General features: G+C 43.0%; 1 protein-coding gene across 1 annotated transcript in view; it reads right to left on the reverse strand.

The window, feature by feature from the left end:
* The window catches only part of LOC106564346 (uncharacterized), a 33,206-nt gene that overhangs the window by 5,227 nt on the left and 5,580 nt on the right, over positions 1 to 22,399 (reverse strand). The window contains exons 6-18 of the mRNA XM_082958433.1: positions 22,120 to 22,277; positions 21,629 to 21,874; positions 21,333 to 21,492; positions 21,102 to 21,181; positions 20,913 to 20,928; positions 16,141 to 16,237; positions 8,438 to 9,244; positions 8,245 to 8,331; positions 7,599 to 7,786; positions 6,739 to 6,890; positions 6,062 to 6,310; positions 5,770 to 5,920; positions 5,353 to 5,428 (exon numbers count right to left, since the gene is read on the reverse strand). Coding sequence (XP_082814559.1) covers positions 5,353 to 5,428; positions 5,770 to 5,920; positions 6,062 to 6,310; positions 6,739 to 6,890; positions 7,599 to 7,786; positions 8,245 to 8,331; positions 8,438 to 9,244; positions 16,141 to 16,237; positions 20,913 to 20,928; positions 21,102 to 21,181; positions 21,333 to 21,492; positions 21,629 to 21,874; positions 22,120 to 22,277 — 2,467 coding nt within the window. The remainder of the gene's footprint in view (positions 1 to 5,352; positions 5,429 to 5,769; positions 5,921 to 6,061; positions 6,311 to 6,738; positions 6,891 to 7,598; positions 7,787 to 8,244; positions 8,332 to 8,437; positions 9,245 to 16,140; positions 16,238 to 20,912; positions 20,929 to 21,101; positions 21,182 to 21,332; positions 21,493 to 21,628; positions 21,875 to 22,119; positions 22,278 to 22,399) is intronic.

Below are 22,399 nucleotides of genomic sequence, written 5' to 3' on the forward strand. Positions count from 1 at the left end.
CATTAGGTTTATGGAGCGATTTGGGATTGGGTCTAAGAATGTGGTAATTCTGTATTGAGTGCTTTCAGTGGTCAAGTGAATTCTATAAATCATTTTTCAATGTTTTAAATGGGATTGTCATTTGCCCTCTGTGACATCATAGCGTGCCTGTAAAAAGGGGGAAGGGCTCAGCCAGCACACTGTAGAAATAATGACATCACCACCATAGTTTTTAAAGGGATGTTGGGGTCTTTAAATTTCAATAGCCTCGTTATTGAGACTTAACACTGGTATAAAACGTCTTAAAGGATTTCATGTTCCCACACAAGCCTTTGTTTAATGAAGATGATGGAAAAATCCTCCATTCTAAACTTAACTTTAAGCTCACTTTAACCATGTGGTAAAAAAAAATTCACCTTAAAATAGTGTTCTGTATGTCTTCATGATTCGGCTAAACTCAAAGTTCAAATCAAAGTTTATTTGTCACGTGCGCCGAATACAGTTACTTACAGGCTCTAACCAATAGTGCGGAAAACAAAGGTACGCGTGTGTGTGTGTGTGTGTGTGTGTGTGTGTGTGTGTGTGTGTGTGTGTGTGTGTGTGTGTATGTGTGTGTGTCTGTGTGTGTGTGTGTGTGTGTGTGTGTGTGTGTGTGTGTGTGTGTGTGTGTGTGTGTGTGTGTGTGTGTAAGTAAGGAAATAAAACAACAGTAAAAAGACATTTGAAAATAAGAGTAGCAAGGCTATATACAGACACCGGTTAGTCAGGCTTATTGAGGTAGTATGTACATGTGGGTATGGTTAAAGTGACTATGCATATATGATGAACAGAGAGTAGCAGTAGCGTAAAAAGAGGGGTTGGCGGGTCGTGGGACACAATGCAGATAGTCCGGTTAGCCAATGTGCGGGAGCACTGGTTGAACGACTCAACTGTTCACATATGAACGACTCAACTCAAAGTTCACATATGAACGACTCAACTCAAAGTTCAGATATGAACGACTCAAATCAAAGTTCAGATATGAACGACTCAACTCAAAGTTCACATATGAACGACTCAACTCAAAGTTCAGATATGAACCACTCAACTCAAAGTTCAGATATGAACGACTCAACTCAAAGTTCAGATATGAACGACTCAACTCAAAGTTCAAATATGAACGACTCAACTCAAAGTTCAGATATGAACGACTCAACTCAAAGTTTAGATATGAACGACTCAACTCAAAGTGAAGGCAAGAGGATGACGTGGTCTAAGAGGATGAGTGAGTCCATGTAACTTTTAAGGCTTATTAGGCTTGTCTAAACAAAGGGGCTGAATACTTACGCAACGACTAGATTTGAGTTTTGACATTTTTATTAATCTTTTTTTTTTAAATTAGAATTTTTCTTCCACTTTGACATTACAGAGTTATTTCAGTAGGTTATTGACCAAAAATTATATTTACTTCCACGTTGTAAGACAATAAAATGTGAAGTAATCCAAGGGGTATGAATACTTTTGCAAGGTACTGTATCAAGGTACTGTATCAAGACACTGTATCAAGGCACTGTATCAAGGTACTATATCAAGACACTGTATCAAGGTACTGTATCAAGGTACTATATCAAGGTACTATATCAAGGCACTGTATCAAGGTACTGTATCAAGGTACTGTATCAAGACACTATATCAAGGTACTGTATCAAGGTACTGTATCAAGGTACTATATCAAGGTACTGTATCAAGGTACTGTATCAAGGTACTGTATCAAGAGTGCTGATCTAGGATCAGATCCCCCCTGACCCCACCCCGTCCATGCCATCTTATCAGACCCCCCTGACCCCACCCCGTCCATGTCATCTTATCAGACCCCCCTGACCCCACCCCGTCCATGTCATCTTATCAGACCCCCCCTGACCCCACCCCGTCCATGTCATCTTATCAGACCCCCCCTGACCCCACCCCGTCCATGCCATCTTATCAGACCCCCCCTGACCCCACCCCGTCCATGCCATCTTATCAGACCCCCCTGACCCCACCCCGTCCATGCCATCTTATCAGAACCCCCCTGACCCAACCCCGTCCATGTCATCTTATCAGACCCCCCCTGACCCCACCCAGTCCATGTCATCTTATCAGACACCCCCTGACCCCACCCAGTCCATGTCATCCTATCAGACCCCCCCTGACCCCACCCCGTCCATGTCATCTTATCAGACCCCCCCTGACCCCACCCCGTCCATGTCATCTTATCAGACCCCCCCTGACCCCACCCCGTCCATGCCATCTTATCAGACACCCCCTGACCCCACCCAGTCCATGTCATCCTATCAGACCCCCCCTGACCCCACCCCGTCCATGCCATCTTATCAGACACCCCCTGACCCCACCCAGTCCATGTCATCCTATCAGACCCCCCCTGACCCCACCCCGTCCATGCCATCTTATCAGACACCCCCTGACCCCACCCAGTCCATGTCATCCTATCAGACCCCCCCTGACCCCACCCCGTCCATGTCATCTTATCAGACCCCCCCCTGACCCCACCCAGTCCATGTCATCCTATCAGACCCCCCCTGACCCCACCCCGTCCATGTCATCTTATCAGACCCCCCCTGACCCCACCCCGTCCATGTCATCTTATTCATTATGATCTAAAAGGCTCCTACTCTGAGCTGCATGGTACATATATGTATTTTAACCTTTATTTAACTAGGCAAGTCAGTTAAGAACAAATTCTTATTTACAATGATGAATGATACCGGGGAACAGTGGGTTACCTGCCTTGTTCAGGAGCAGAACGACAGATTTTGGTATCTGAAAGGATTGGTCTCTGAAAGGATTGGATAGGAAAGCAATATGGTGAAAACTCCTGGCCTATCAGAGGGCAGGGTTGACCTACCACCATAGAGCTTATTTATCCCATTCTTTCAGATCTACACAAGCTGACTAGACTAGCTGGTGCTACTACTGGAATACATCAAACAAGTGGAAAGACTAGAGAGATCCAGGAGGGGTTTGGGAAACACTGGACTAGAGTCTAGGGATCACAGGATGTTGGTGGCACACGGTTTCCAGTTGTTTGATGCCACTCCATTTGCTCCGTTCCAGCCATTATTATGAGCCGTCCTCCCCTCAGCAGCCTCCACTGCTAGGGATTGATTCAGGAATGGGCCAACAGCCAACCTTTCTCTCACCACAGCTCCACAGCTCCACCCAGTGGAGAGACTGGAGAACTACTACCTCTTAAAACTTTCCCCAAACCAACAGCACCTTGGTGTTTTAGACAGCTCTGTTGAGGTTTAGAGGGTATTAAATGAAATTGTCATCTTGATAACAATAACTGTTTTACAGATTCTAGCTTGACCCTTTGTTAATGAGCTCTTTGTAATGAAACACACACACCCACACAAACACATACGAGGCCTGAAGGCACAACCCACATTGAGTTTACAGTAACAATGGAGAGAAGTGGAAGGTCCTCAACCAACAGTAACAATGAAGAGAAGTGGAAGGTCCTCAACCAACAGTAACAATGGAGAGAAGTGGAAGGTCCTCAACCAACAGTAACAATGGAGAGAAGTGGAAGGTCCTCAACCAACAGTAACAATGAAGAGAAGTGGAAGGGCCTCAACCAACAGTAACAATGGAGAGAAGTGGAAGGTCCTCAACCAACAGTAACAATGGAGAGAAGTGGAAGGTCCTCAACCAACAGTAACAATGGAGAGAAGTGGAAGGTCCTCAACCAACAGTAACAATGGAGAGAAGTGGAAGGTCCTCAACCAACAGTAACAATGGAGAGAAGTGGAAGGTCCTCAACCAACAGTAACAATGGAGAGAAGTGGAAGGTCCTCAACCAACAGTAACAATGGAGAGAAGTGGAAGGTCCTCAACCAACAGTAACAATGGAGAGAAGTGGAAGGTCCTCAACCAACAGTAACAATGAAGAGAAGTGGAAGGTCCTCAAACAACAGTAACAATGAAGAGAAGTGGAAGGTCCTCAACCAACAGTAACAATGGAGAGAAGTGGAAGGTCCTCAACCAACAGTAACAATGGAGAGAAGTGGAAGGTCCTCAACCAACAGTAACAATGGAGAGAAGTGGAAGGTCCTCAACCAACAGTAACAATGGAGAGAAGTGGAAGGTCCTCAACCAACAGTAACAATGGAGAGAAGTGGAAGGGCCTCAACCAACAGTAACAATGGAGAGAAGTGGAAGGTCCTCAACCAACAGTAACAATGGAGAGAAGTGGAAGGTCCTCAACCAACAGTAACAATGGAGAGAAGTGGAAGGTCCTCAACCAACAGTAACAATGGAGAGAAGTGGAAGGTCCTCAACCAATAGTAACAATGGAGAGAAGTGGAAGGTCCTCAACCAACATTAACAATGAAGAGAAGTGGAAGGGCCTCAACCAACAGTAACAATGGAGAGAAGTGGAAGGTCCTCAACCAACAGTAACAATGGAGAGAAGTGGAAGGTCCTCAACCAACAGTAACAATGGAGAGAAGTGGAAGGTCATGAGAAAGGAGCATCATAAACTACTACTCAGACTTCATGGTCATTCTGAAGTCTTTCATTGTGTTCTTCTACAGTGGAACTTAAACAACACCATTTCATTACACCAATCAGTCTTCCTGCTTTGGTAAAACGACCTAGGAAGTGTTCAGTACATTGACTAAATACATATCATGAATGTCACTTGTCTTTAACGAGTTTAGCCAGTTGTCCTAAAATCCGCTATGGTCAATTAGTACGTTTGCCTGTACCAAATAAACCACACATTGATCTGCCTCAATCCCTTGTTGTTCTGTAAATATATATTTATCCTGCCTTACAATAAATATAGACATGTTTATTTCTATGTTTACAACCTGTTAAATAGATAATCATTAGACAATGAGCATCATCATACAGAGTTATTTATTGACATCATCAAATTACAGCATACACACACAGCAACTCAGGTTTGGGGAAATGATCAGTCCTAAAACAATGCAATTCTATGTGTATACAACATACACAGTACAATGAAATCACACTGTTGTGCATAAATTCATTACTAGAATCAAAACAAGTATTTCTGTGCCCTTGAAAGTTACACTGGGCTGTAGGTTGGGATGGAGATCAGGGGAGTAGTGCAGGAGGGACCCCATCCTTCATATGACATGCTGGGGGGTTCCCAAGGCTCACTCCAGACTCTGGGCCCCTGGGGGTCAAAGATAATCTGACTGTTAGAGAGGAAACACAGCAGAACGACGGCCGAGTGCTTTTGACCAGAATATCGGGCACAAATTTTTGTTCATTTCCCGACTATTCTACATTTAGGTCCAAAGCCTATACAATATATTAGCTCATAAACTATGTAAGTCATTACTAAAGTAAAATATTTACAGATGATTGGCCCGATGGTGAGGGGCTTGAGGCGGATGGACTTGGACACAGAGCGGGATCTCCTCCTGGAACACACCTGTAGAGAGAGAGACAAAACACTAAGTCAGAGAAACCTAACATTAAGTCAGAGAGACCAACCACTAAGTCAGAGAGACCAAGCACTAAGTCAGAGAGACCAACCACTAAGTCAGAGAGACCAAGCACTAAGTCAGAGAGACCAACCACTAAGTCAGAGAGACCAAGCACTAAGTCAGAGAGACCAAACACTAAGTCAGAGAGACCAACCCCTAAGTCAGAGAGACAAAGCACTAAGTCAGAGAGACCAACCACTAAGTCAGAGAGACCAAATACTAAGTCAAAGAAACCTGAAAGCCCAAGAAGAGAGTTATTGAGTCTGAGAAGAACATCAGGACTCACTGGAGTGCAGGAGGAGCTCCCCTGGTCACACAGGCCGAGGCTGCAATGCAGGAAGATGTAACGGTAGTCCCCCTGCAGTAGAGCAGAGAAGCGAGCCCTGAGGGACGAGCCACTTTCCTCCACTGTCACCTGGGTACGATTTGTAGGACACCTAGGAGAAGAGCCAAGAAACAGCAAAGGGTTGAAGGTATGCACGGCTACACAGACCGTACACAGCATCAAACATACCATACTTCACACACAAAACAAACACACATAGACATGCAAACAGCTGATGAATAGAGTCATGGACCTGTCCTGAATCATGTAGGTCCGTGGGAGATTATCAGGGCTGGGGGATTGGTTGGCATAGCAGTCTTCCAGAACAACAACAAAACGTTCTGCCTCGGACTCCTCTACGGACACGCCCACGTGCAGGAAGGAACCCGCAATCAGGGTGACTGGCTGACCAGCTGGGTAAGGCTGTGTGTAGTTGGAGTCGCGGTACAGAGACATGTAGGCCTTGGCCTTGGCACCGACTCTGACAACTTTATGATCACTTCTGTGATGAGGTACAAAGAGGTGAAGCTACAAATCAAATCAAACATTATGAACATTAAAATAACAGCTGAAAGCTCATAATGACGACACTGTTCGAAAAAAGTGTTCCAAACGGGTTCTTTGGCTCATAGGAGGACTGTCCTCTTTGGCTGTCCTCATGGTTCCAGGTTGAACCCATTTTGGTTCTAGGAGAACCCTTTGGGTTCCATGAAGAACCCTCTGTGGAGAGGGTTCTACATGGAACTCAAAATAATTATATCTGGAACCAAAAGGTTTCTGCCTGGAACCAAAAGGGGTTATTCAAAGGGTTCTTCTATGGGGACAGCCGAAGAATCCTTTTAGGTTCTAGATAGCACCTTTTTTTCTAATAGTGTAGTCTGCACAAACACAACAGAATTAACAGAATGGACTTTCTGCATATTTTCTCACAGTGGGAGAGGTCTGATAGCCATATCCAGGCTGCTTTCTGTCTCCAGAGGATAGACACAGGAGAAGGGAAAGCTGAAGGGTCGGGAGTCGTTTCTCCCATCTACTGGATAAACAAATAAGCTGTTGGAGTAGACAGCATGGGTGGTGTTTGTCTGGGAAAAAAAAGGGGGGGGGGGGGTTAAGAAATATGTCATATTCATGTATTTATTAGGCCTGCTTGCATTAGTGATGTGTAGACTACAGTGAAATCCCAGTGATTTCATAGACAATTAACCACCATTAACACAAATGTCATATCCGTCTTCAACCCTATTTATTTACGTAACCTTTATTTAAGCACCAGTTGTCAGAGCAGTTCACAGATCACTGCACCTGTTCATAGCCCATCTGTAAATAGCCCATCCAACTACCTCATCCCCATAATGTTATTTATATATTTTTGCTCCTTTGCACCCCAGTATCTCTACTTGCACATTCATCTTCTGCACATCTATCACTCCAGTGTTTAATTGCTAAATTGCACTCAATTTTGCCACTATGGCCAATTTATTGCCTTACATCCCTTATCTTACCTCATTTGCACACACTGTATGTAGACTTTTTCTATTGTGTTATTGTTTGTGTCGCACTGCTTTGCTTTATCTTGGCCAGGTCGCAGTTGTAAATGAGAACTTGTTCTCAACTAGCCTACCTGGTTAAATAAAGGTGAAATATATATATATTTATTTTATTAAAAAGTAAGATGCTAACCAACTAAAGTGTATGTTTAGTAATAATTCATAAAACTTCTCCAGGGAAAATATTGGGGATGGAACAGCAATATAGGACCTTCTTGAACATAAAGTGAAAATATTTCTCACCTCTAGAGTGTTTCCACAGCGTCCCTCCCTGCGCTCCACCTGGTACCACACTGTGCCGTTACGATCCTCGTGGGCGGAGCAGCGGTGGTCAGCCAGGTGAGCAGAGGAAGCATCCAGACCAGCAGCCTCCAGGTAAACATTTGGAAGGCCCACTTTCAGGAGGCTCCGCCCACACACCAGCTCTGGAGCTAAGTAAACAACGCAGGAGGTTATTTAAGCAATAAGGTGTGTGAACAGGTACATGTGTGAGACTGAGATCCCTGTGTGGCTTCTTATACACCACGCAACTCGGAATGCCTGGATACATCCCTTAGCCGTGGTATATTGGCTTATCAACCAATCATCATTCAGGGCTGGAACCCTGAATGTTGATTGGCTGAAAGCCGTGGTATCTGAGACCATATACCACGGGTATGAGAAAACATGTATTTTACTGTTCTAATTCCGTTGATAATCAGTTTATAATAGTAATAAGGCAACTTGGGGGTTTGTGATATATGGCCAATATACCACGCCTCCTCTGACCTTATTGGTTAAAATATACGCATCTTAAAGATGCATCATTTCACCCCTAAATCTCTACGTTTCATAGTGTTTGAAAAAAATACAGATCTGGCAATACAGTTTATATTTGTTCAGCACTCACCTTTCCTCTCACATCTCCAGTTGGTCTCATTGTCGCTCACACAGGCATCAAAAACTCCACATGTAGAACACACCATGGTGTTGACATCTGGAAGAGACAGAGGTAGAGTTAAATGGCTTTGTTATGTCTAGTTATTTGAACATTCTTTGTGTCTTTAACAATCAGGGATAATCACTTTACGATAGCAATATACCTGCACAGTAGGCCATGTTGCATCTTGTTGTAGCGACAAACTTGTAGACATAGTAGTTTCCATAGCAGGCTTTGACATGGATGGGATTTTGCCTCCAGTAGCAGCAGTCATAATAATAGTGTCCACAGACGCTCCTCTGAACCACTCCGTCTCCCAGCTGGGGATGAGCTAATGGAAGCCACAAGGGGATCTCAGTCCCACACATGTAGCTTTCCACACACCTCTCTGGCATCTGAACACTGGTGTTCCCCAGGAACAGGCGATACCAGCCCTGCCAGTTGACAGACGTGTCACAGTGGTAGCCGTTAGCTGCACCGTTGTTGGTGGTGGAACGCCAGTCGTCATTCAGTACAGAGTAGTGCTGGCAGGGGTCTGCACAGAGGGATGATCCACCAACACTGATACAGTCCTCTCCCACTGGACACCATCTCCCCCCGCACTGAAACTGCACTGAGCGGGAGTCAGAACCAGGACTGGAGCGGAGGTCGTCTTCAGGAGGCACCAGGCAGTTGAAGGATCCGGGGGTGTTCTCACAGACCTGAGGAGGGCTGCAGGGTTGGTCTGGGAGGGAACACTCGTCAACGTCCACACAGCCCAGCTCCGAGGACCAGCGGTAACCTTGACGACAGCAGGAGCCTTTAGCGCAGAACTCAAGGTCGTAGCAGGTGATGCCGTCGCCAACGAAGCCATCTTGACAGGTGCAAGTGACGGACCAGGTTTGGAAAGCATCTCCCCTCTCACGTTCCACAGGTGAGTCTAGGCAGGTGGCTTGGCCATGACACGCTTCACAACTGGTAACAACCGAACCTGAGAAAACAATACCCCATAAAGCTTATGACAAGACACTACATTCAATTTAATCAATAAGGCCTGAGGAGGTCTGATATATTGGCCGTTATAAACTGGGTAGTTTGGGTCCTGGATGCTGATTGGTTGAAAGCTGTGGAATATCAGACATTATAAACTGGTTGGTTAGAGCCCTGAATGCTAATTGGCTGACAGCCGTGGTATATCAGACCGTATACCACGGGTATGAAAAAACATTTATATTTACTGCTCTAATTACGTTGGTAAACAGTTTATAATAGCAATAAGGCACCTTGAAGATTTGTGTTATATGGCCAATATACCACAGGCTAAGAACAGCCCTTAGCCGTGGTATATTGGCCATATACCACACCCCCTCGTGCCTTATTACTTAAATATACCACAAGTATGATGCAAAATTACTTGTTTACTGTTCTAATTACGTTGGTAACTAGTTAATAATAGCAATAATGCACATCAGGAGTTTGTGGTATATGGCCAATATGTCACTGCTAAGGGCTGTATCCAGGCACCACCCTTCACATCTTGCCTAAGAACAACAACACATAAAACCTCACATAATTCTGCTAAAAAACTATTACAATTTATCTCATCCAGTGGTACAGGTGAAGTCATTAGTTTACATACACCTTAGCCAAATACATTTAAACTCAGTTTTTCACAATTCCTGACATTTAATCCTAGTAAAGAATTCCCTGTCTTAGGTCAATTAGGATCACCACTTTATTTTAAGAATGTGAAATGTCAGAATAATAGTAGAGAATGATTTATTTCAGCTTTTATTTTTTTCATCACATTCCCGGTGGGTCAGAAGTTTACATACACTCAATTAGTATTTGGTAGCAATGCCTTTAAATTGTTTCACTTTGGTCAAACGTTTCCACAATAAGTTGGGTGAATTTTGGCCCATTCCTCCTGACAGAGCTGGTGTAACTGAGTCAGGTTTGTAGGCCTCCTTGCTCGCACACGGTTTTTCAGTTCTGCCCACAAATGTTCTATAGGATTGAGGTCAGGGCTTTGTGATGGCCACTCCAATGACTTTGACTTTGTTGTCCTTAAGCCATTTTGCCACAACTTTGGAAGTATGCTTGGGGTCATTGTCCATTTGGAAGACCCATTTGCGACCAAGCTTTAACTTCCTGAGTGATGTCTTGAGATGTTGCTTCAATATATCCACATAATTTCCCCCCTCATGATGCCATCTATTTTGTGGAGTGCACCAGTCCCTCTTGCAGCAAAGCACCTCCACAACATGATGCTGCCACCCCCGTGCTTCACAGTTGGGATGGTGTTCTTCGGCTTGCAAGCCAACCCCTATTTCCTCCAAACATAACGATGGTCATTATGGCCAAACAGTTATTTTTTTGTTTCATCAGACCAGAGGACATTTCTCCAAAAAGTACGATCTTTGTCCCCATGTGCAGTTGCAAACCGTAGTCTGGCTTTTTTATGGCTGTTTTGGAGCAGTGGCTTCTTCCTTGCTGAGCGGCATTTCAGGTTATGTCGATATAAGACTCGTTTTACTGTGGATATAGATACTTTTGTACCAGTTTCCTCCAGCATCTTCACAAGGTCCTTTGCTGTTGTTCTGGAATTGATTTGCACTTTTCTCACCAAAGTACGTTCATCTCTAGGAGACAGAACGCGTCTCCTTCCTGAGCGGTATGACGGCTGCGTGGTCCCGTGGTGTTTATACTTGCGTACTATTGTTTGTACAGATGAACGTGGTACCTTCAGGCGTTTGGAAATTGCTCCCAAGGATGAACCAGACTTGTGGAGGTCATTTCTGAGGTCATGGCTGATTTCTTTTGATTTTCCCATGATGTCAAGCAAAGAGGCACTGAGTTTGAAGGTAGGCCTTGAAATATAGCCACAGGTACACCTACAATTGACTCAAATGATGTCAATTAGCCTATCAGAAGCTTCTAAAGCCATGACATCATTTTATGGAATTTTCCAAGCTGTTTAAAGGCACAGTCAACATAGTGTATATAAACTTCTGACCCACTGGAATTGTAATACAGTGAATTGGAAGTGAAATAATCTGTCTGTAAACAATTGTTGGAAAAATTACTTGTGTCATGCACAAAGTAGATGTCCTAACCAACATGCCAAAACTATAGTTTGTTAACAAGAAATTTGTGGGGTGGTTGAAAAATTATTTTTAATGACTCCAACATAAGTGTATGTAAACTTCTGACTTCAACTGTGAGCACTTCAAGTGAGCACTGATGCCGTCTTTTGATAAGTAGTGGTCACTTTTTTCAAAATCAGGGGCGCTTCACCCCGTGGGCTAAATTGTCATCATCAGGGATTTCAAGTTTGTATCTGTCCATTTTTACCCAGCTGATCATAGCGAAAAATAAAATACTTCTGCATTTGGTGGTGTGTACACATTCATTCTCATTGGAAGTAGGCTCAGGATAAGTGGGCAGCTGATATTCAGAGATTAAATAGCCAAATTGATTAGTCACAGGAATCAGGACTAATAAATTCAATGCAACTGGCTGTTTTACAAACTGTAGGCCTACCATATGGATGGGCATTCTTAAAATTCCATTCTGGCTGACACTGTAGGCTACAGCCCAGTAATCACAGACCGATGCTGACGTCTTTTGGACGTCTTTATTTGGTCCTGTCTGGACCAGCCTTGATTTCCACGTCCATGGACATTGATTTTTGATCCGGTCCGGTTGTCTGTTTGGTTCAGATTTGGTCTGGTATGGACCGGCCTTGGTCCAAACATAAACGTCTATAAATGACGTCTTTTCAACTTTAATTAAGAACCGAAAATGAACAAGATTTAAATGTCCGGAAAATACGTTTCTTCAACATCCAGAAAATACATATTTTCAACCTCCAGAAAATACATATTTTCTACTTTCATTCAGAACCGAAATGTACCTGATTTCAACATCCAGAAAAAAACATTGTTTTCAATGTCTGGAAAATATGTATTTTCAACTTCTGGAAAATAAGTATTTTCACCTTTCATTCAGAATCTAAAATTAACCTATCTTCAACGTCTGTAAAATAAGTACTTAGGTGTCTTTTCAACATTATTTTGCTTACTGGGACTATTCTAGTTTTGCAGTGTATAGGAGGGTAGCAATTTCTTTCTCTTGCTTAGAGTGGCAGGTCCTGGCTGAAGCTAACATAAATTAACTACCCAAGTACTTTGTTTGTAATATCCAAACCATAACGCAAAATATGCTGATTTCAAAGCTGATTGCCACCAGCAACTTTATTCATTCACTTAATAGGTCCCTCCGTCACGTCTCTCCATCAGCCAAAGATGATCTATTGCCTCAGTAAAGTCAGTGCCCCCTTGCTGAGAAGGGTCAATTTGCAGACCATGTTTACTACATGCGGCACCCACTACATGTTGCGCCCATTACATGCCGCGGCCACTACTTGTCACACCCACTGCCATTGAGGTTGCTAGCTAGGACATCGGCACAGAGTGTCCTTTGCCCCCGCCTGCCAAGCACTGCTTTCCTGTAGTTATTTTAACGTTAAAGTGGGGGTAATCCCTCCCCAGTAGTCCCATTCAAGTTTGGTTGGTTACACTAGCTAGCTACTTCCCTCGCCGTAACATTAACAGAACTGCAGGAAAGCAGTGCTCGGTAGGCGGGGGCGAGTTTATCAATAGAGATTTACCATTCAAATAAATCATTACCATTATGTTGTTATGTAGTTAGATTGGTAAAAACGAAGTCAAATTGATTGTATAATTGATTCATTAATGCATACATGGCTGTCTCTTAAAAATGTTGACGTAAAACGATATGATATTCGACTCAAAAGATGCCCAATGATTAAACTGAGCAGTAGCTGAGTTTGTCTGTCTGGATCAAGTGCCATTGTGTGACTTTGACTGATATACTGTACATTCTTTTTTTTGTTGCTGTGGTATCGTTTTGATTACCGTTCTCCTAGCAGCAGGATATTATGCTAGCAGCAGGATCGCATATTTTTTTCACAATAGTCCCCTGCAGAAACATGCTAAACATTGGGAATATATATATATATATATATTATTTTTTTGTTTTTTGTTTTTGTGCAGTACAAGTGGTTTTTACATCATTGCAACCACCTTTGAAAAAAGGTGTGGATAATATGAAGTATTTTATATGTAATATTGTATTATTTACACCAGAATTTATTTTGAAAGTTTACACAAATACTGGTATTTTGAAAGCTATTGTGGAGGCTATATTTAAATAAATACACGTTTAATAAAATACAAACATAGGTTATTGGAATGTGTGCTTGGCAACGGATTTAATACAGAGTGCTGGTGAATGCTTACTCCACCCACTCCATTCACTGCAATGCAATAGAGTAGACTGAATATGAAATACCTTGTTCTCCACCCCCTCCATAACCCCCAATGCAATACACTGTAATAGACTGTACATAGGATACATATTGACTTGTAGAGATATAACTTCTCTACCTGTCTCAGCTAAAGTGGTGTGGGAAATACTCAGTAGGGTCTCTACTAACCAAATATATGTACTTTTGTAGGAGGTCTGTGTTATTAAACATATCCATCAAGACTTTGTTCTTTACCCACTCCATAGCTATCTATACCCCCTCCAAGCAGCAGGTCGTGCGACACAGTCCCTGTTCAAAACTTACCATATTTAGTACGTAGACAACCTACTGAGTATTTCCCACACCACTTTAGCTGAGACAGGTAGACAAGTTATATCTCTACAAGTCAATATGTATCCTATGTACAGTCTATTACAGTGTATTGCATTGGGGGCTATGGAGGGGGTGGAGAACAAAGTGCTGCTGGATATGTACGACACACACACAGTCGTACACACCTCACTCTTGCATATGCAGCCTACCTTTGAAGCACCTCTTTGAGTAGCCTATTCCTTTTCAGTTCTTCCTGTGCCAGCTCATTCAGATATTGCATTCCAAAGAAACCTACTTGACTTCCAAAGAATCATCAAAGAACCCTTTCTTTCAAAAACGGTTCATAGGATGCCTTACAAAGAACCCTCATCTTCCAAAAAGGGTTCTTCAGATGAAAATGGTTATTGGTAGAACCCTAACCTTCTGCAAAGAACTCTTTTGGAACCCTATTTTCTAAAAATGTCCCATGGCTAAGGGCTGTTCTTAGGCATGACGTGAAGCGAAGTGCCTGGATACAGCCCTTATTAGTGGTTTATTGGCCGTACACCACAAACTCTTGAGATGCCTTATTGCTATTATAAACCGGTTACCAACATAAATATAACAGTCAACAAATTGTTTTGTGTTATACCCATGGTATATTGCCTAACATACAGCTGGAATGCTGTTTTTAGCCAATTGGCATCCAAGACCCGAACTACCCGGTTTATAATAAGCTTTATGTTAATGATCCAGACTTTAATCATCAATACCCCTTCAAAGGAACGTGCCAGAATGATAGAAATTACAAACATGTTCAAAATCATCTGAATATAGGGAACAAGTCTATTGTTTATGAAATTCGGTGTCATATATCCTTTTTTGGAGACAAAATCTATGCCGTGTTTCCTACTTGCTGATTCATTGAACGTGGCATGTGCATAACTGCAACCAGTGAGCAAGTCAGAAATGTCTGAATTTCCTGCACGTGAACGCGGCAGTAGCCCTCCACTACTTTGAGGGTTAAGCGACCGTCTTAAAACTGCAACACCTGCTATTGCATGTGAAAAAATGTCAAAATCTTCTCAACCACATGACATAGTGATATCAAACCAATTTGACTTTGTTGACTTTGGGAAAATACTTCCTTCAAAGGGATACTTTGGGATCTTGGCCACAAAGCCCTTTATCTACTTCCCCAGACTCAGATGAACTAATGGATACCATTTGTATGTCTCTGCATCCAGTATGAAGGAAGTTAGAGGTAGTTTCAAGAGCTAATGATAACTAGCGTTAGCACAATAACTTGCATTCATTTACTAGTATGTTAGCAGTTAACATAAACTTCCAGTCATTGTGCTAATGCTAGTTAGCAACTTCCTTCTAACTGCATGCAGAGACATAAAAATGGTATCCATGTGTTCATCTGTATCTGGGGAAGAATAGAAACGGCTTCATTGCCAAATTCCTGATGTATCCCTTTACACTTCAATTGCTTCCAATACAGCAAGTAATTGCAGTGGATTGGAGGGGAAAGGTCCCTGAACCTATTACAGTTGGTTTGAGATGTCTAAGTCATGTGGTTGCAAAGACGTTTTTCAGTTAATCACTTGCACTTTTAAGACAGTCCCTTAGCTCTGAGTACACAGACAACAAACCATTGAAATCAATGTAAAGTCACTTTTTGAAAACGGTACAGAACAACAAAAACAACTTGTTCTCTACTGTCAGCTGATTCAGAATATGACATTTTTGTCATCCTGTCATATTTATTGAAGAGCAAAGTCTGAATCTTTAAAATAAATCTAAACACACTGCGGTTGACAAGACAAGGGGAGAAGTCTCAAAAAAACATTTTAAATCAGGAGGGGTTAAATATTGCCCAGATCTTTAACACAATAACACAATATCCCATATGACGTCCTGTTCCCTATATAGTGCCAGGGCTCTGGTCAAAAATGGTGCATCATATAGGGATTAGGAAGCCATTTGGGACTCAAGCCAATGTCTTGAAAGGGCAATAAAGAAGGTTAAATGCACATATTACACTTGACGAATACCGTGCTGAGTTAATAAATAATAATACTGAGGTAAAGGAAGGAGAGGAATATATATATATTATATCACCCCAGTGCTTTATTCTTGCACACAAAGCTTTCATCACCTGCACTGGGGAGCAACAATATTCTGAGTGAATCTCTCATTCCGTTACCTAAACGGGAATAAGCCAATCAACCCTTTACCTGAGCTGTCTGCAGTAACATGCTTAAAGAACAGGAGCGTCATCAGAATACCCGATGACATCATTCTGTTCAGCTTCTCTTCAGAACAGACACACGACTGAAAAATAAAGAATAAAAAATAATATATCTATTTTTTTGGTACAATTATAGCCAAAGGGAGCACTTCTGGCAGAGGAAGTTGATTCAAAAAATGCTTCTTTAATCATAAAACTAACGTGTTTCGGCCTAATAGTCTTCATCAGGGTCAAAACATGATAAAGGCTAACAAGCGTTTCGCTAGTTATTGAAGAAGCGTTTACAAATAACTAATTATCCACTTCCAGAGTTCCTGAATTCCCTCTTCACTTCAATTGTGGCAAAATCAAATAATAAAATGTGAAGTATTTTCATACAGAATGAATAAGCTATAGTTGAAACTATGGAAAAAGGAATCGCTCACTTACCAGTCAGCATATGATGGATTTGACCATTGAGCTAGAGAATATATCCACTAGTTTTCAGGGGGGGGGCACATCATGTGACTACAGTAAAGGGATATTGTTTTTAACGGAGTTACTAATTAATCGTTACTAATTAACTATTATAAATATAATCTATGCCAGTTAGCCTTGTGCCAATGTGCCCATGGTGATAACACTGAAACATTGAGGAACTAAATAAAGTGTATTGTTTAAAGCAGTGTTTCCCAATACCAAAATGGGGTGGGGAGTGGATACATTTTGCCCTAGCACCGAACACGTTTGATTCAACTAATCAACTCACCATCAAACATTTGATTTGAATCAGGTACGTTAGCACATTGGAAAAAAAGGGAAACACTGCTTTAAAGGGACATTTCACTCATAAATGAAAGACGTTCAGACCTCAAAAGTAGACTAATGTCAAGATGAAACCCACATCATTGGTTAGATCATGCCATATGCCTCATTCCAGAGGGTTTTCTTCACTGCTTATCTTTTCCATTCACGTTGGGTTGAGGCATACAGCTGAATCTACATCTTGACATTAGTTAACTTTGGAAATCTGAAAACTGAAAATGTCTGACAAACTTTTAGTTGAAAGTGTAATGCCCCTTTATGTACTGTATGGAGCTGAACTAATGAGCTCATCACTCAGAGATGGTGTTATGTTGGTCTGTCATGATAATAGGTCATACTGGTCGGAGCCTGAAGGGCCCATTGGGCAGGAGCCTATGGGTCGTTATTGTGTGGGCAAGTGGTAAAGTCAGAAGCCCCGCCTATTTCAAAAACGTTTCTTCTTAGAATCTGATTTTAAACCTAACCTCAACCACACTGCTTACTTTATGCCTAACCATAACTTTAAATGAAGACCAAAAAGCCCACTTTGATTTCCTCTTTCTGTAGCCCAGGTGTTTCCCAATCCTGGTCCTGGGGATCCAAAGAGAGGCACGTTTTTGGTTTCGCCCCTGTACTAACACACCTGACTTGAAATCGAATGCTTGATGATGATGATGATGTTGATTAGTGGAATGAAGTTGTGAGTGCTAGGGTAAACACAACCATGTATACCCCTTTTGGTCCCCAGGACCAGGATTGAGAAACAATGAGTGGTATGAGGCAGCTTGATGTACCAGTACACCCCCTGGACAGGACACTGTTTCTGTAGGGTGAGGCAGCTTGATGTACCAGTACACCCCCTGGACAGGACACTAGTCTATCTCCTGTTTCTGTAGGGTGAGGCAGCTTGATGGACCAGTACACCCCCTGGACAGGACACTAGTCTATCTCCTGTTTCTGTAGGGTGAGGCAGCTTGATGTACCAGTACCCCCCCTGGACAGGACACTAGTCTATCTCCTGTTTCTGTAGGGTGAGGCAGCTTGATGTACCAGTACACCCCCTGGACAGGACACTAGTCTATCTCCTGTTTCTGTAGTGTGAGGCTGCTTTCACCCCCTGGACAGGACACTAGTCTATCTCCTGTTTCTGTAGTGTGAGGCTGCTTTCACCCCCTGGACAGGACACTAGTCTATCTCCTGTTTCTGTAGGGTGAGGCAGCATGATGTACCAGTACAACCCCTGGAAAGATGCTGTCACTGATAACAAGTTACATTTTATTGGAGAACTCAATATCTTCCCATGATAATCTTCTGAGGTGTGCTCACAATCCATTTACACACAAACACACACACTCTCTCTCTCTCTCTCTCCACTCTCTCACTCTCACACACACACACACACACAGTGTCTATAAACGTGTATAATTGTCATTAGTCAGTTACGCAAGCAACTCGTATCTTATGCTGTACAAACAATCCGCTGGTCCATTCTCAAAAACCTCATAAAATGTAGCCTACTGGTTAATCTTAGTGGTCAGATTAAAGAAATTCACAACTGAGTTAGGAAATAGGACACACACAAACAAACACACACACTGTCGCACGCACGCGCGCACACACACACACACACACACACACACACACACACACACACACACACACACACACACACACACACACACCTGGATTCAGTCCAAGGCGTATTATAGAGCAACTATCTTTTGATGTATATTGTCGTGTGTTGAATTGGATTGAATCCCAGCCCCAGTACAGGGGCCTGAAGGAAACACCCACATTGAGTTTAATGTAACAATGGAGAGAGGTGGAAGGTCCTCAACCAACAGTAACAATGGAGAGAAGTGGAAGGTCCTCAACCAGCAGTAACAATGGAGAGAAGTGGAAGGTCCTCAACCAACAGTAACAATGGAGAGAAGTGGAAGGTCCTCAACCAACAGTAACAATGGAGAGAAGTGGAAGGTCCTCAACCAACAGTAACAATGGAGAGAAGTGGAAGGTCCTCAACCAACAGTAACAATGAAGAGAAGTGGAAGGTCCTCAACCAACAGTAACAATGGAGAGAAGTGGAAGGTCCTCAACCAACAGTAACAATGGAGAGAAGTGGAAGGTCCTCAACCAACAGTAACAATGGAGAGAGGTGGAAGGTCCTCAACCAACAGTAACAATGGAGAGAAGTGGAAGGTCCTCAACCAACAGTAACAATGGAGAGAAGTGGAAGGTCCTCAACCAACAGTAACAATGGAGAGAAGTGGAAGGTCCTCAACCAACAGTAACAATGGAGAGAAGTGGAAGGTCCTCAACCAACAGTAACAATGGAGAGAAGTGGAAGGTCCTCAACCAACAGTAACAATGGAGAGAAGTGGAAGGTCCTCAACCAACAGTAACAATGGAGAGAAGTGGAAGGTCCTCAACCAACAGTAACAATGGAGAGAAGTGGAAGGTCCTCAACCAACAGTAACAATGGAGAGAAGTGGAAGGTCCTCAACCAACAGTAACAATGGAGAGAAGTGGAAGGTCCTCAACCAACAGTAACAATGGAGAGAGGTGGAAGGTCCTCAACCAACAGTAACAATGGAGAGAAGTGGAAGGTCCTCAACCAACAGTAACAATGGAGAGAAGTGGAAGGTCCTCAACCAACAGTAACAATGAAGAGAAGTGGAAGGTCCTCAACCAACAGTAACAATGGAGAGAAGTGGAAGGTCCTCAACCAACAGTAACAATGGAGAGAAGTGGAAGGTCCTCAACCAGCAGTAACAATGGAGAGAAGTGGAAGGTCCTCAACCAACAGTAACAATGGAGAGAAGTGGAAGGTCCTCAACCAACAGTAACAATGGAGAGAAGTGGAAGGTCCTCAACCAACAGTAACAATGGAGAGAAGTGGAAGGTCCTCAACCAACAGTAACAATGGAGAGAAGTGGAAGGTCCTCAACCAACAGTAACAATGGAGAGAAGTGGAAGGTCCTCAACCAACAGCAACAATGGAGAGAAGTGGAAGGTCCTCAACCAACAGTAACAATGAAGAGAAGTGGAAGGTCCTCAACCAACAGTAACAATGGAGAGAAGTGGAAGGTCCTCAACCAACAGTAACAATGGAGAGAAGTGGAAGGTCCTCAACCAACAGTAACAATGGAGAGAAGTGGAAGGTCCTCAACCAACAGCAACAATGGAGAGAAGTGGAAGGTCCTCAACCAACAGTAACAATGGAGAGAAGTGGAAGGTCCTCAACCAACAGCAACAATGGAGAGAAGTGGAAGGTCCTCAACCAACAGTAACAATGGAGTCATGAGAAAGGAGCATCATAAACTACTACTCACAGACTTCATGGTCATTCTGAAGTCTTTCATTGTGTTCTTCTACAGAGGAACTTAAACAACACTATTTCATTACACCAATCAGTCTTCCTGCTTTGGTAAAACGACCTAGGAAGTGTTCAGTACATTAACTAAAAACATATCATGAATGTCACTTGTCTTTAACGAGTTTAGCCAGTTGTCCTAAAATCTGCTATGGTCAATTAGTGCTTTTGCCTATACCAAATAAACCACACATTGTTCTGCCTCAATCCCTTGTTGTTCTGTAAATATATATTTATCCTGCCTTACAATAAATATAGACATGTTTATTTCTATGTTTACAACCTGTTAAATAAACAATCATTAGACAATGAGCATCATCATACAGAGTTATTTATTGACATCATCAAATCACAGCATACACACGCAGCAACTCAGCTTTGGGGAAATGATCAGTCCTAAAACAATGCAAGTCTATGTGTATACAACATACACAGTACAATGAAATCACACTGTAGTGCATAAATTCATTACTAGAATCAAAACAAGTATTTCTGTGCCCTTGAAAGTTACACAGGGCTGTAGGTTTGGATGGAGATCAGGGGAGTAGTGCAGGAGGGACCCCATCCTTCATATGACATGCTGGGGGGTTCCCAAGCCTCACTCCAGACTCTGGGCCCCTGGGGGTCAAAGAGAATCTCACAGTTAGAGAGGAAACACACCAGAACGATGGCCGAATGCTTTTGACCAGAATATCTGCCGCCATTTTCCATCAATTTCCAGCTGATTCTAAATTTAGGCCCAAAGCCTGTACGGTATATTACCTCATGAACTAAGTACTTAAGTAAAGCACTTACAGGTGATTGGTCCAATTGTGAGGAGCTTGAGGGGGATGGATTTGGACACAGAGCGGGATCTCCTCCTGGAACACACCTGTAGAGAGAGAGAGACAAAACACTAAGTCAGAGAAACCAAACACTAAGTCAGAGAGACCAACCACTAAGTCAGAGAGACCAAGCACTAAGTCAGAGAAACCTAACCGATACCAAGTCAGAGAGAGAGAGAGAGAGAGTTGAGGACTCACTGGACTGCAGGAGGACCTCCTCTGGTCACACAGGCTGAGGCTGCAGTGTAGGAAGACGTCCCGGTAGTTTCCCTGGTACAGGAACAGCAGAGCAGAGAAGCGAGCCCTGAGGGACGAGCCGCTCTCCTCCACCCTCACCTGGGTTCGATTGCTAGGACACCTGGGAGAAGAGCCAAGAAGTCGCAAAGTGTAGCGTTCAATTTATTTACAGCTACACAGACATACCAACTCATACTACACACACACATAACACAAACACACAGACATGCAAACAGCTGATGAATGGAGTCACAGACCTGTGGTGAATCATGTAGAACCGCGGAAGGTCATCAGGGCTGGGGGATTCCGTGGCGTAGCAGTTGTCTAGAACGACCACATAACGCTCTGCCTCGGACTCCTCTACAGACACGCCCACATGCAGGGTGGAGCCCACCGGCAAGGTGACTCTGCCTGCTGGGTAAGGCTCTGTGTAGTTGGAGTTAAGGTACAGAGACATGGAGGCTCTGGCTTTGGCACCGACTCTAACAAGTCCATTACCAGGTCTGTCAAGAGGTGAAGCTACAAGTCAAATCAATGATTGCAAACATAAAATCAAGAAGGTAGATTGACAGGTGTACTGGCAGACCTAACCAATGCGTCATCCCATTGAATTGACCATTGACCTGGCGTAGGCACAGCTTAAATTAGTTATCTTCTCATTCTACATCCTTGATGAAATGAACAATGTAATGTCATTATGGCTGGTCTGCACAAACAAAGCAGAATGATGTGTGGTGTATTTTCTCACAGTAGGTAGGGTCTGAGGGCCACATCCAGACTGCTCTCTGTCTCCAGAGGATAGACACAGGAGAAAGGATAGCTCACGGGTCGGGAGAGAGAGTCGTTTCTCCCATCTACTGGATAAACAAATAAGCTGTTGGAGTAGACAGCATGGGTGGTGTTCGTCTGAAATAGAAGAAAAGTGTTTACAGTTAAATTAATATTCAGGTCTTATATACAGACCTACTAACAGAAAGGATCAGTTATAGTCTAAACTCTTCCAGTGTTGAATAACCTCCAGTCAGACA

Source organism: Salmo salar, chromosome 12 (genome assembly GCF_965601325.2).
Source record: "Salmo salar chromosome 12, fSalSal1, whole genome shotgun sequence".
NCBI classification, from domain to species: Eukaryota; Metazoa; Chordata; class Actinopteri; order Salmoniformes; family Salmonidae; genus Salmo; species Salmo salar.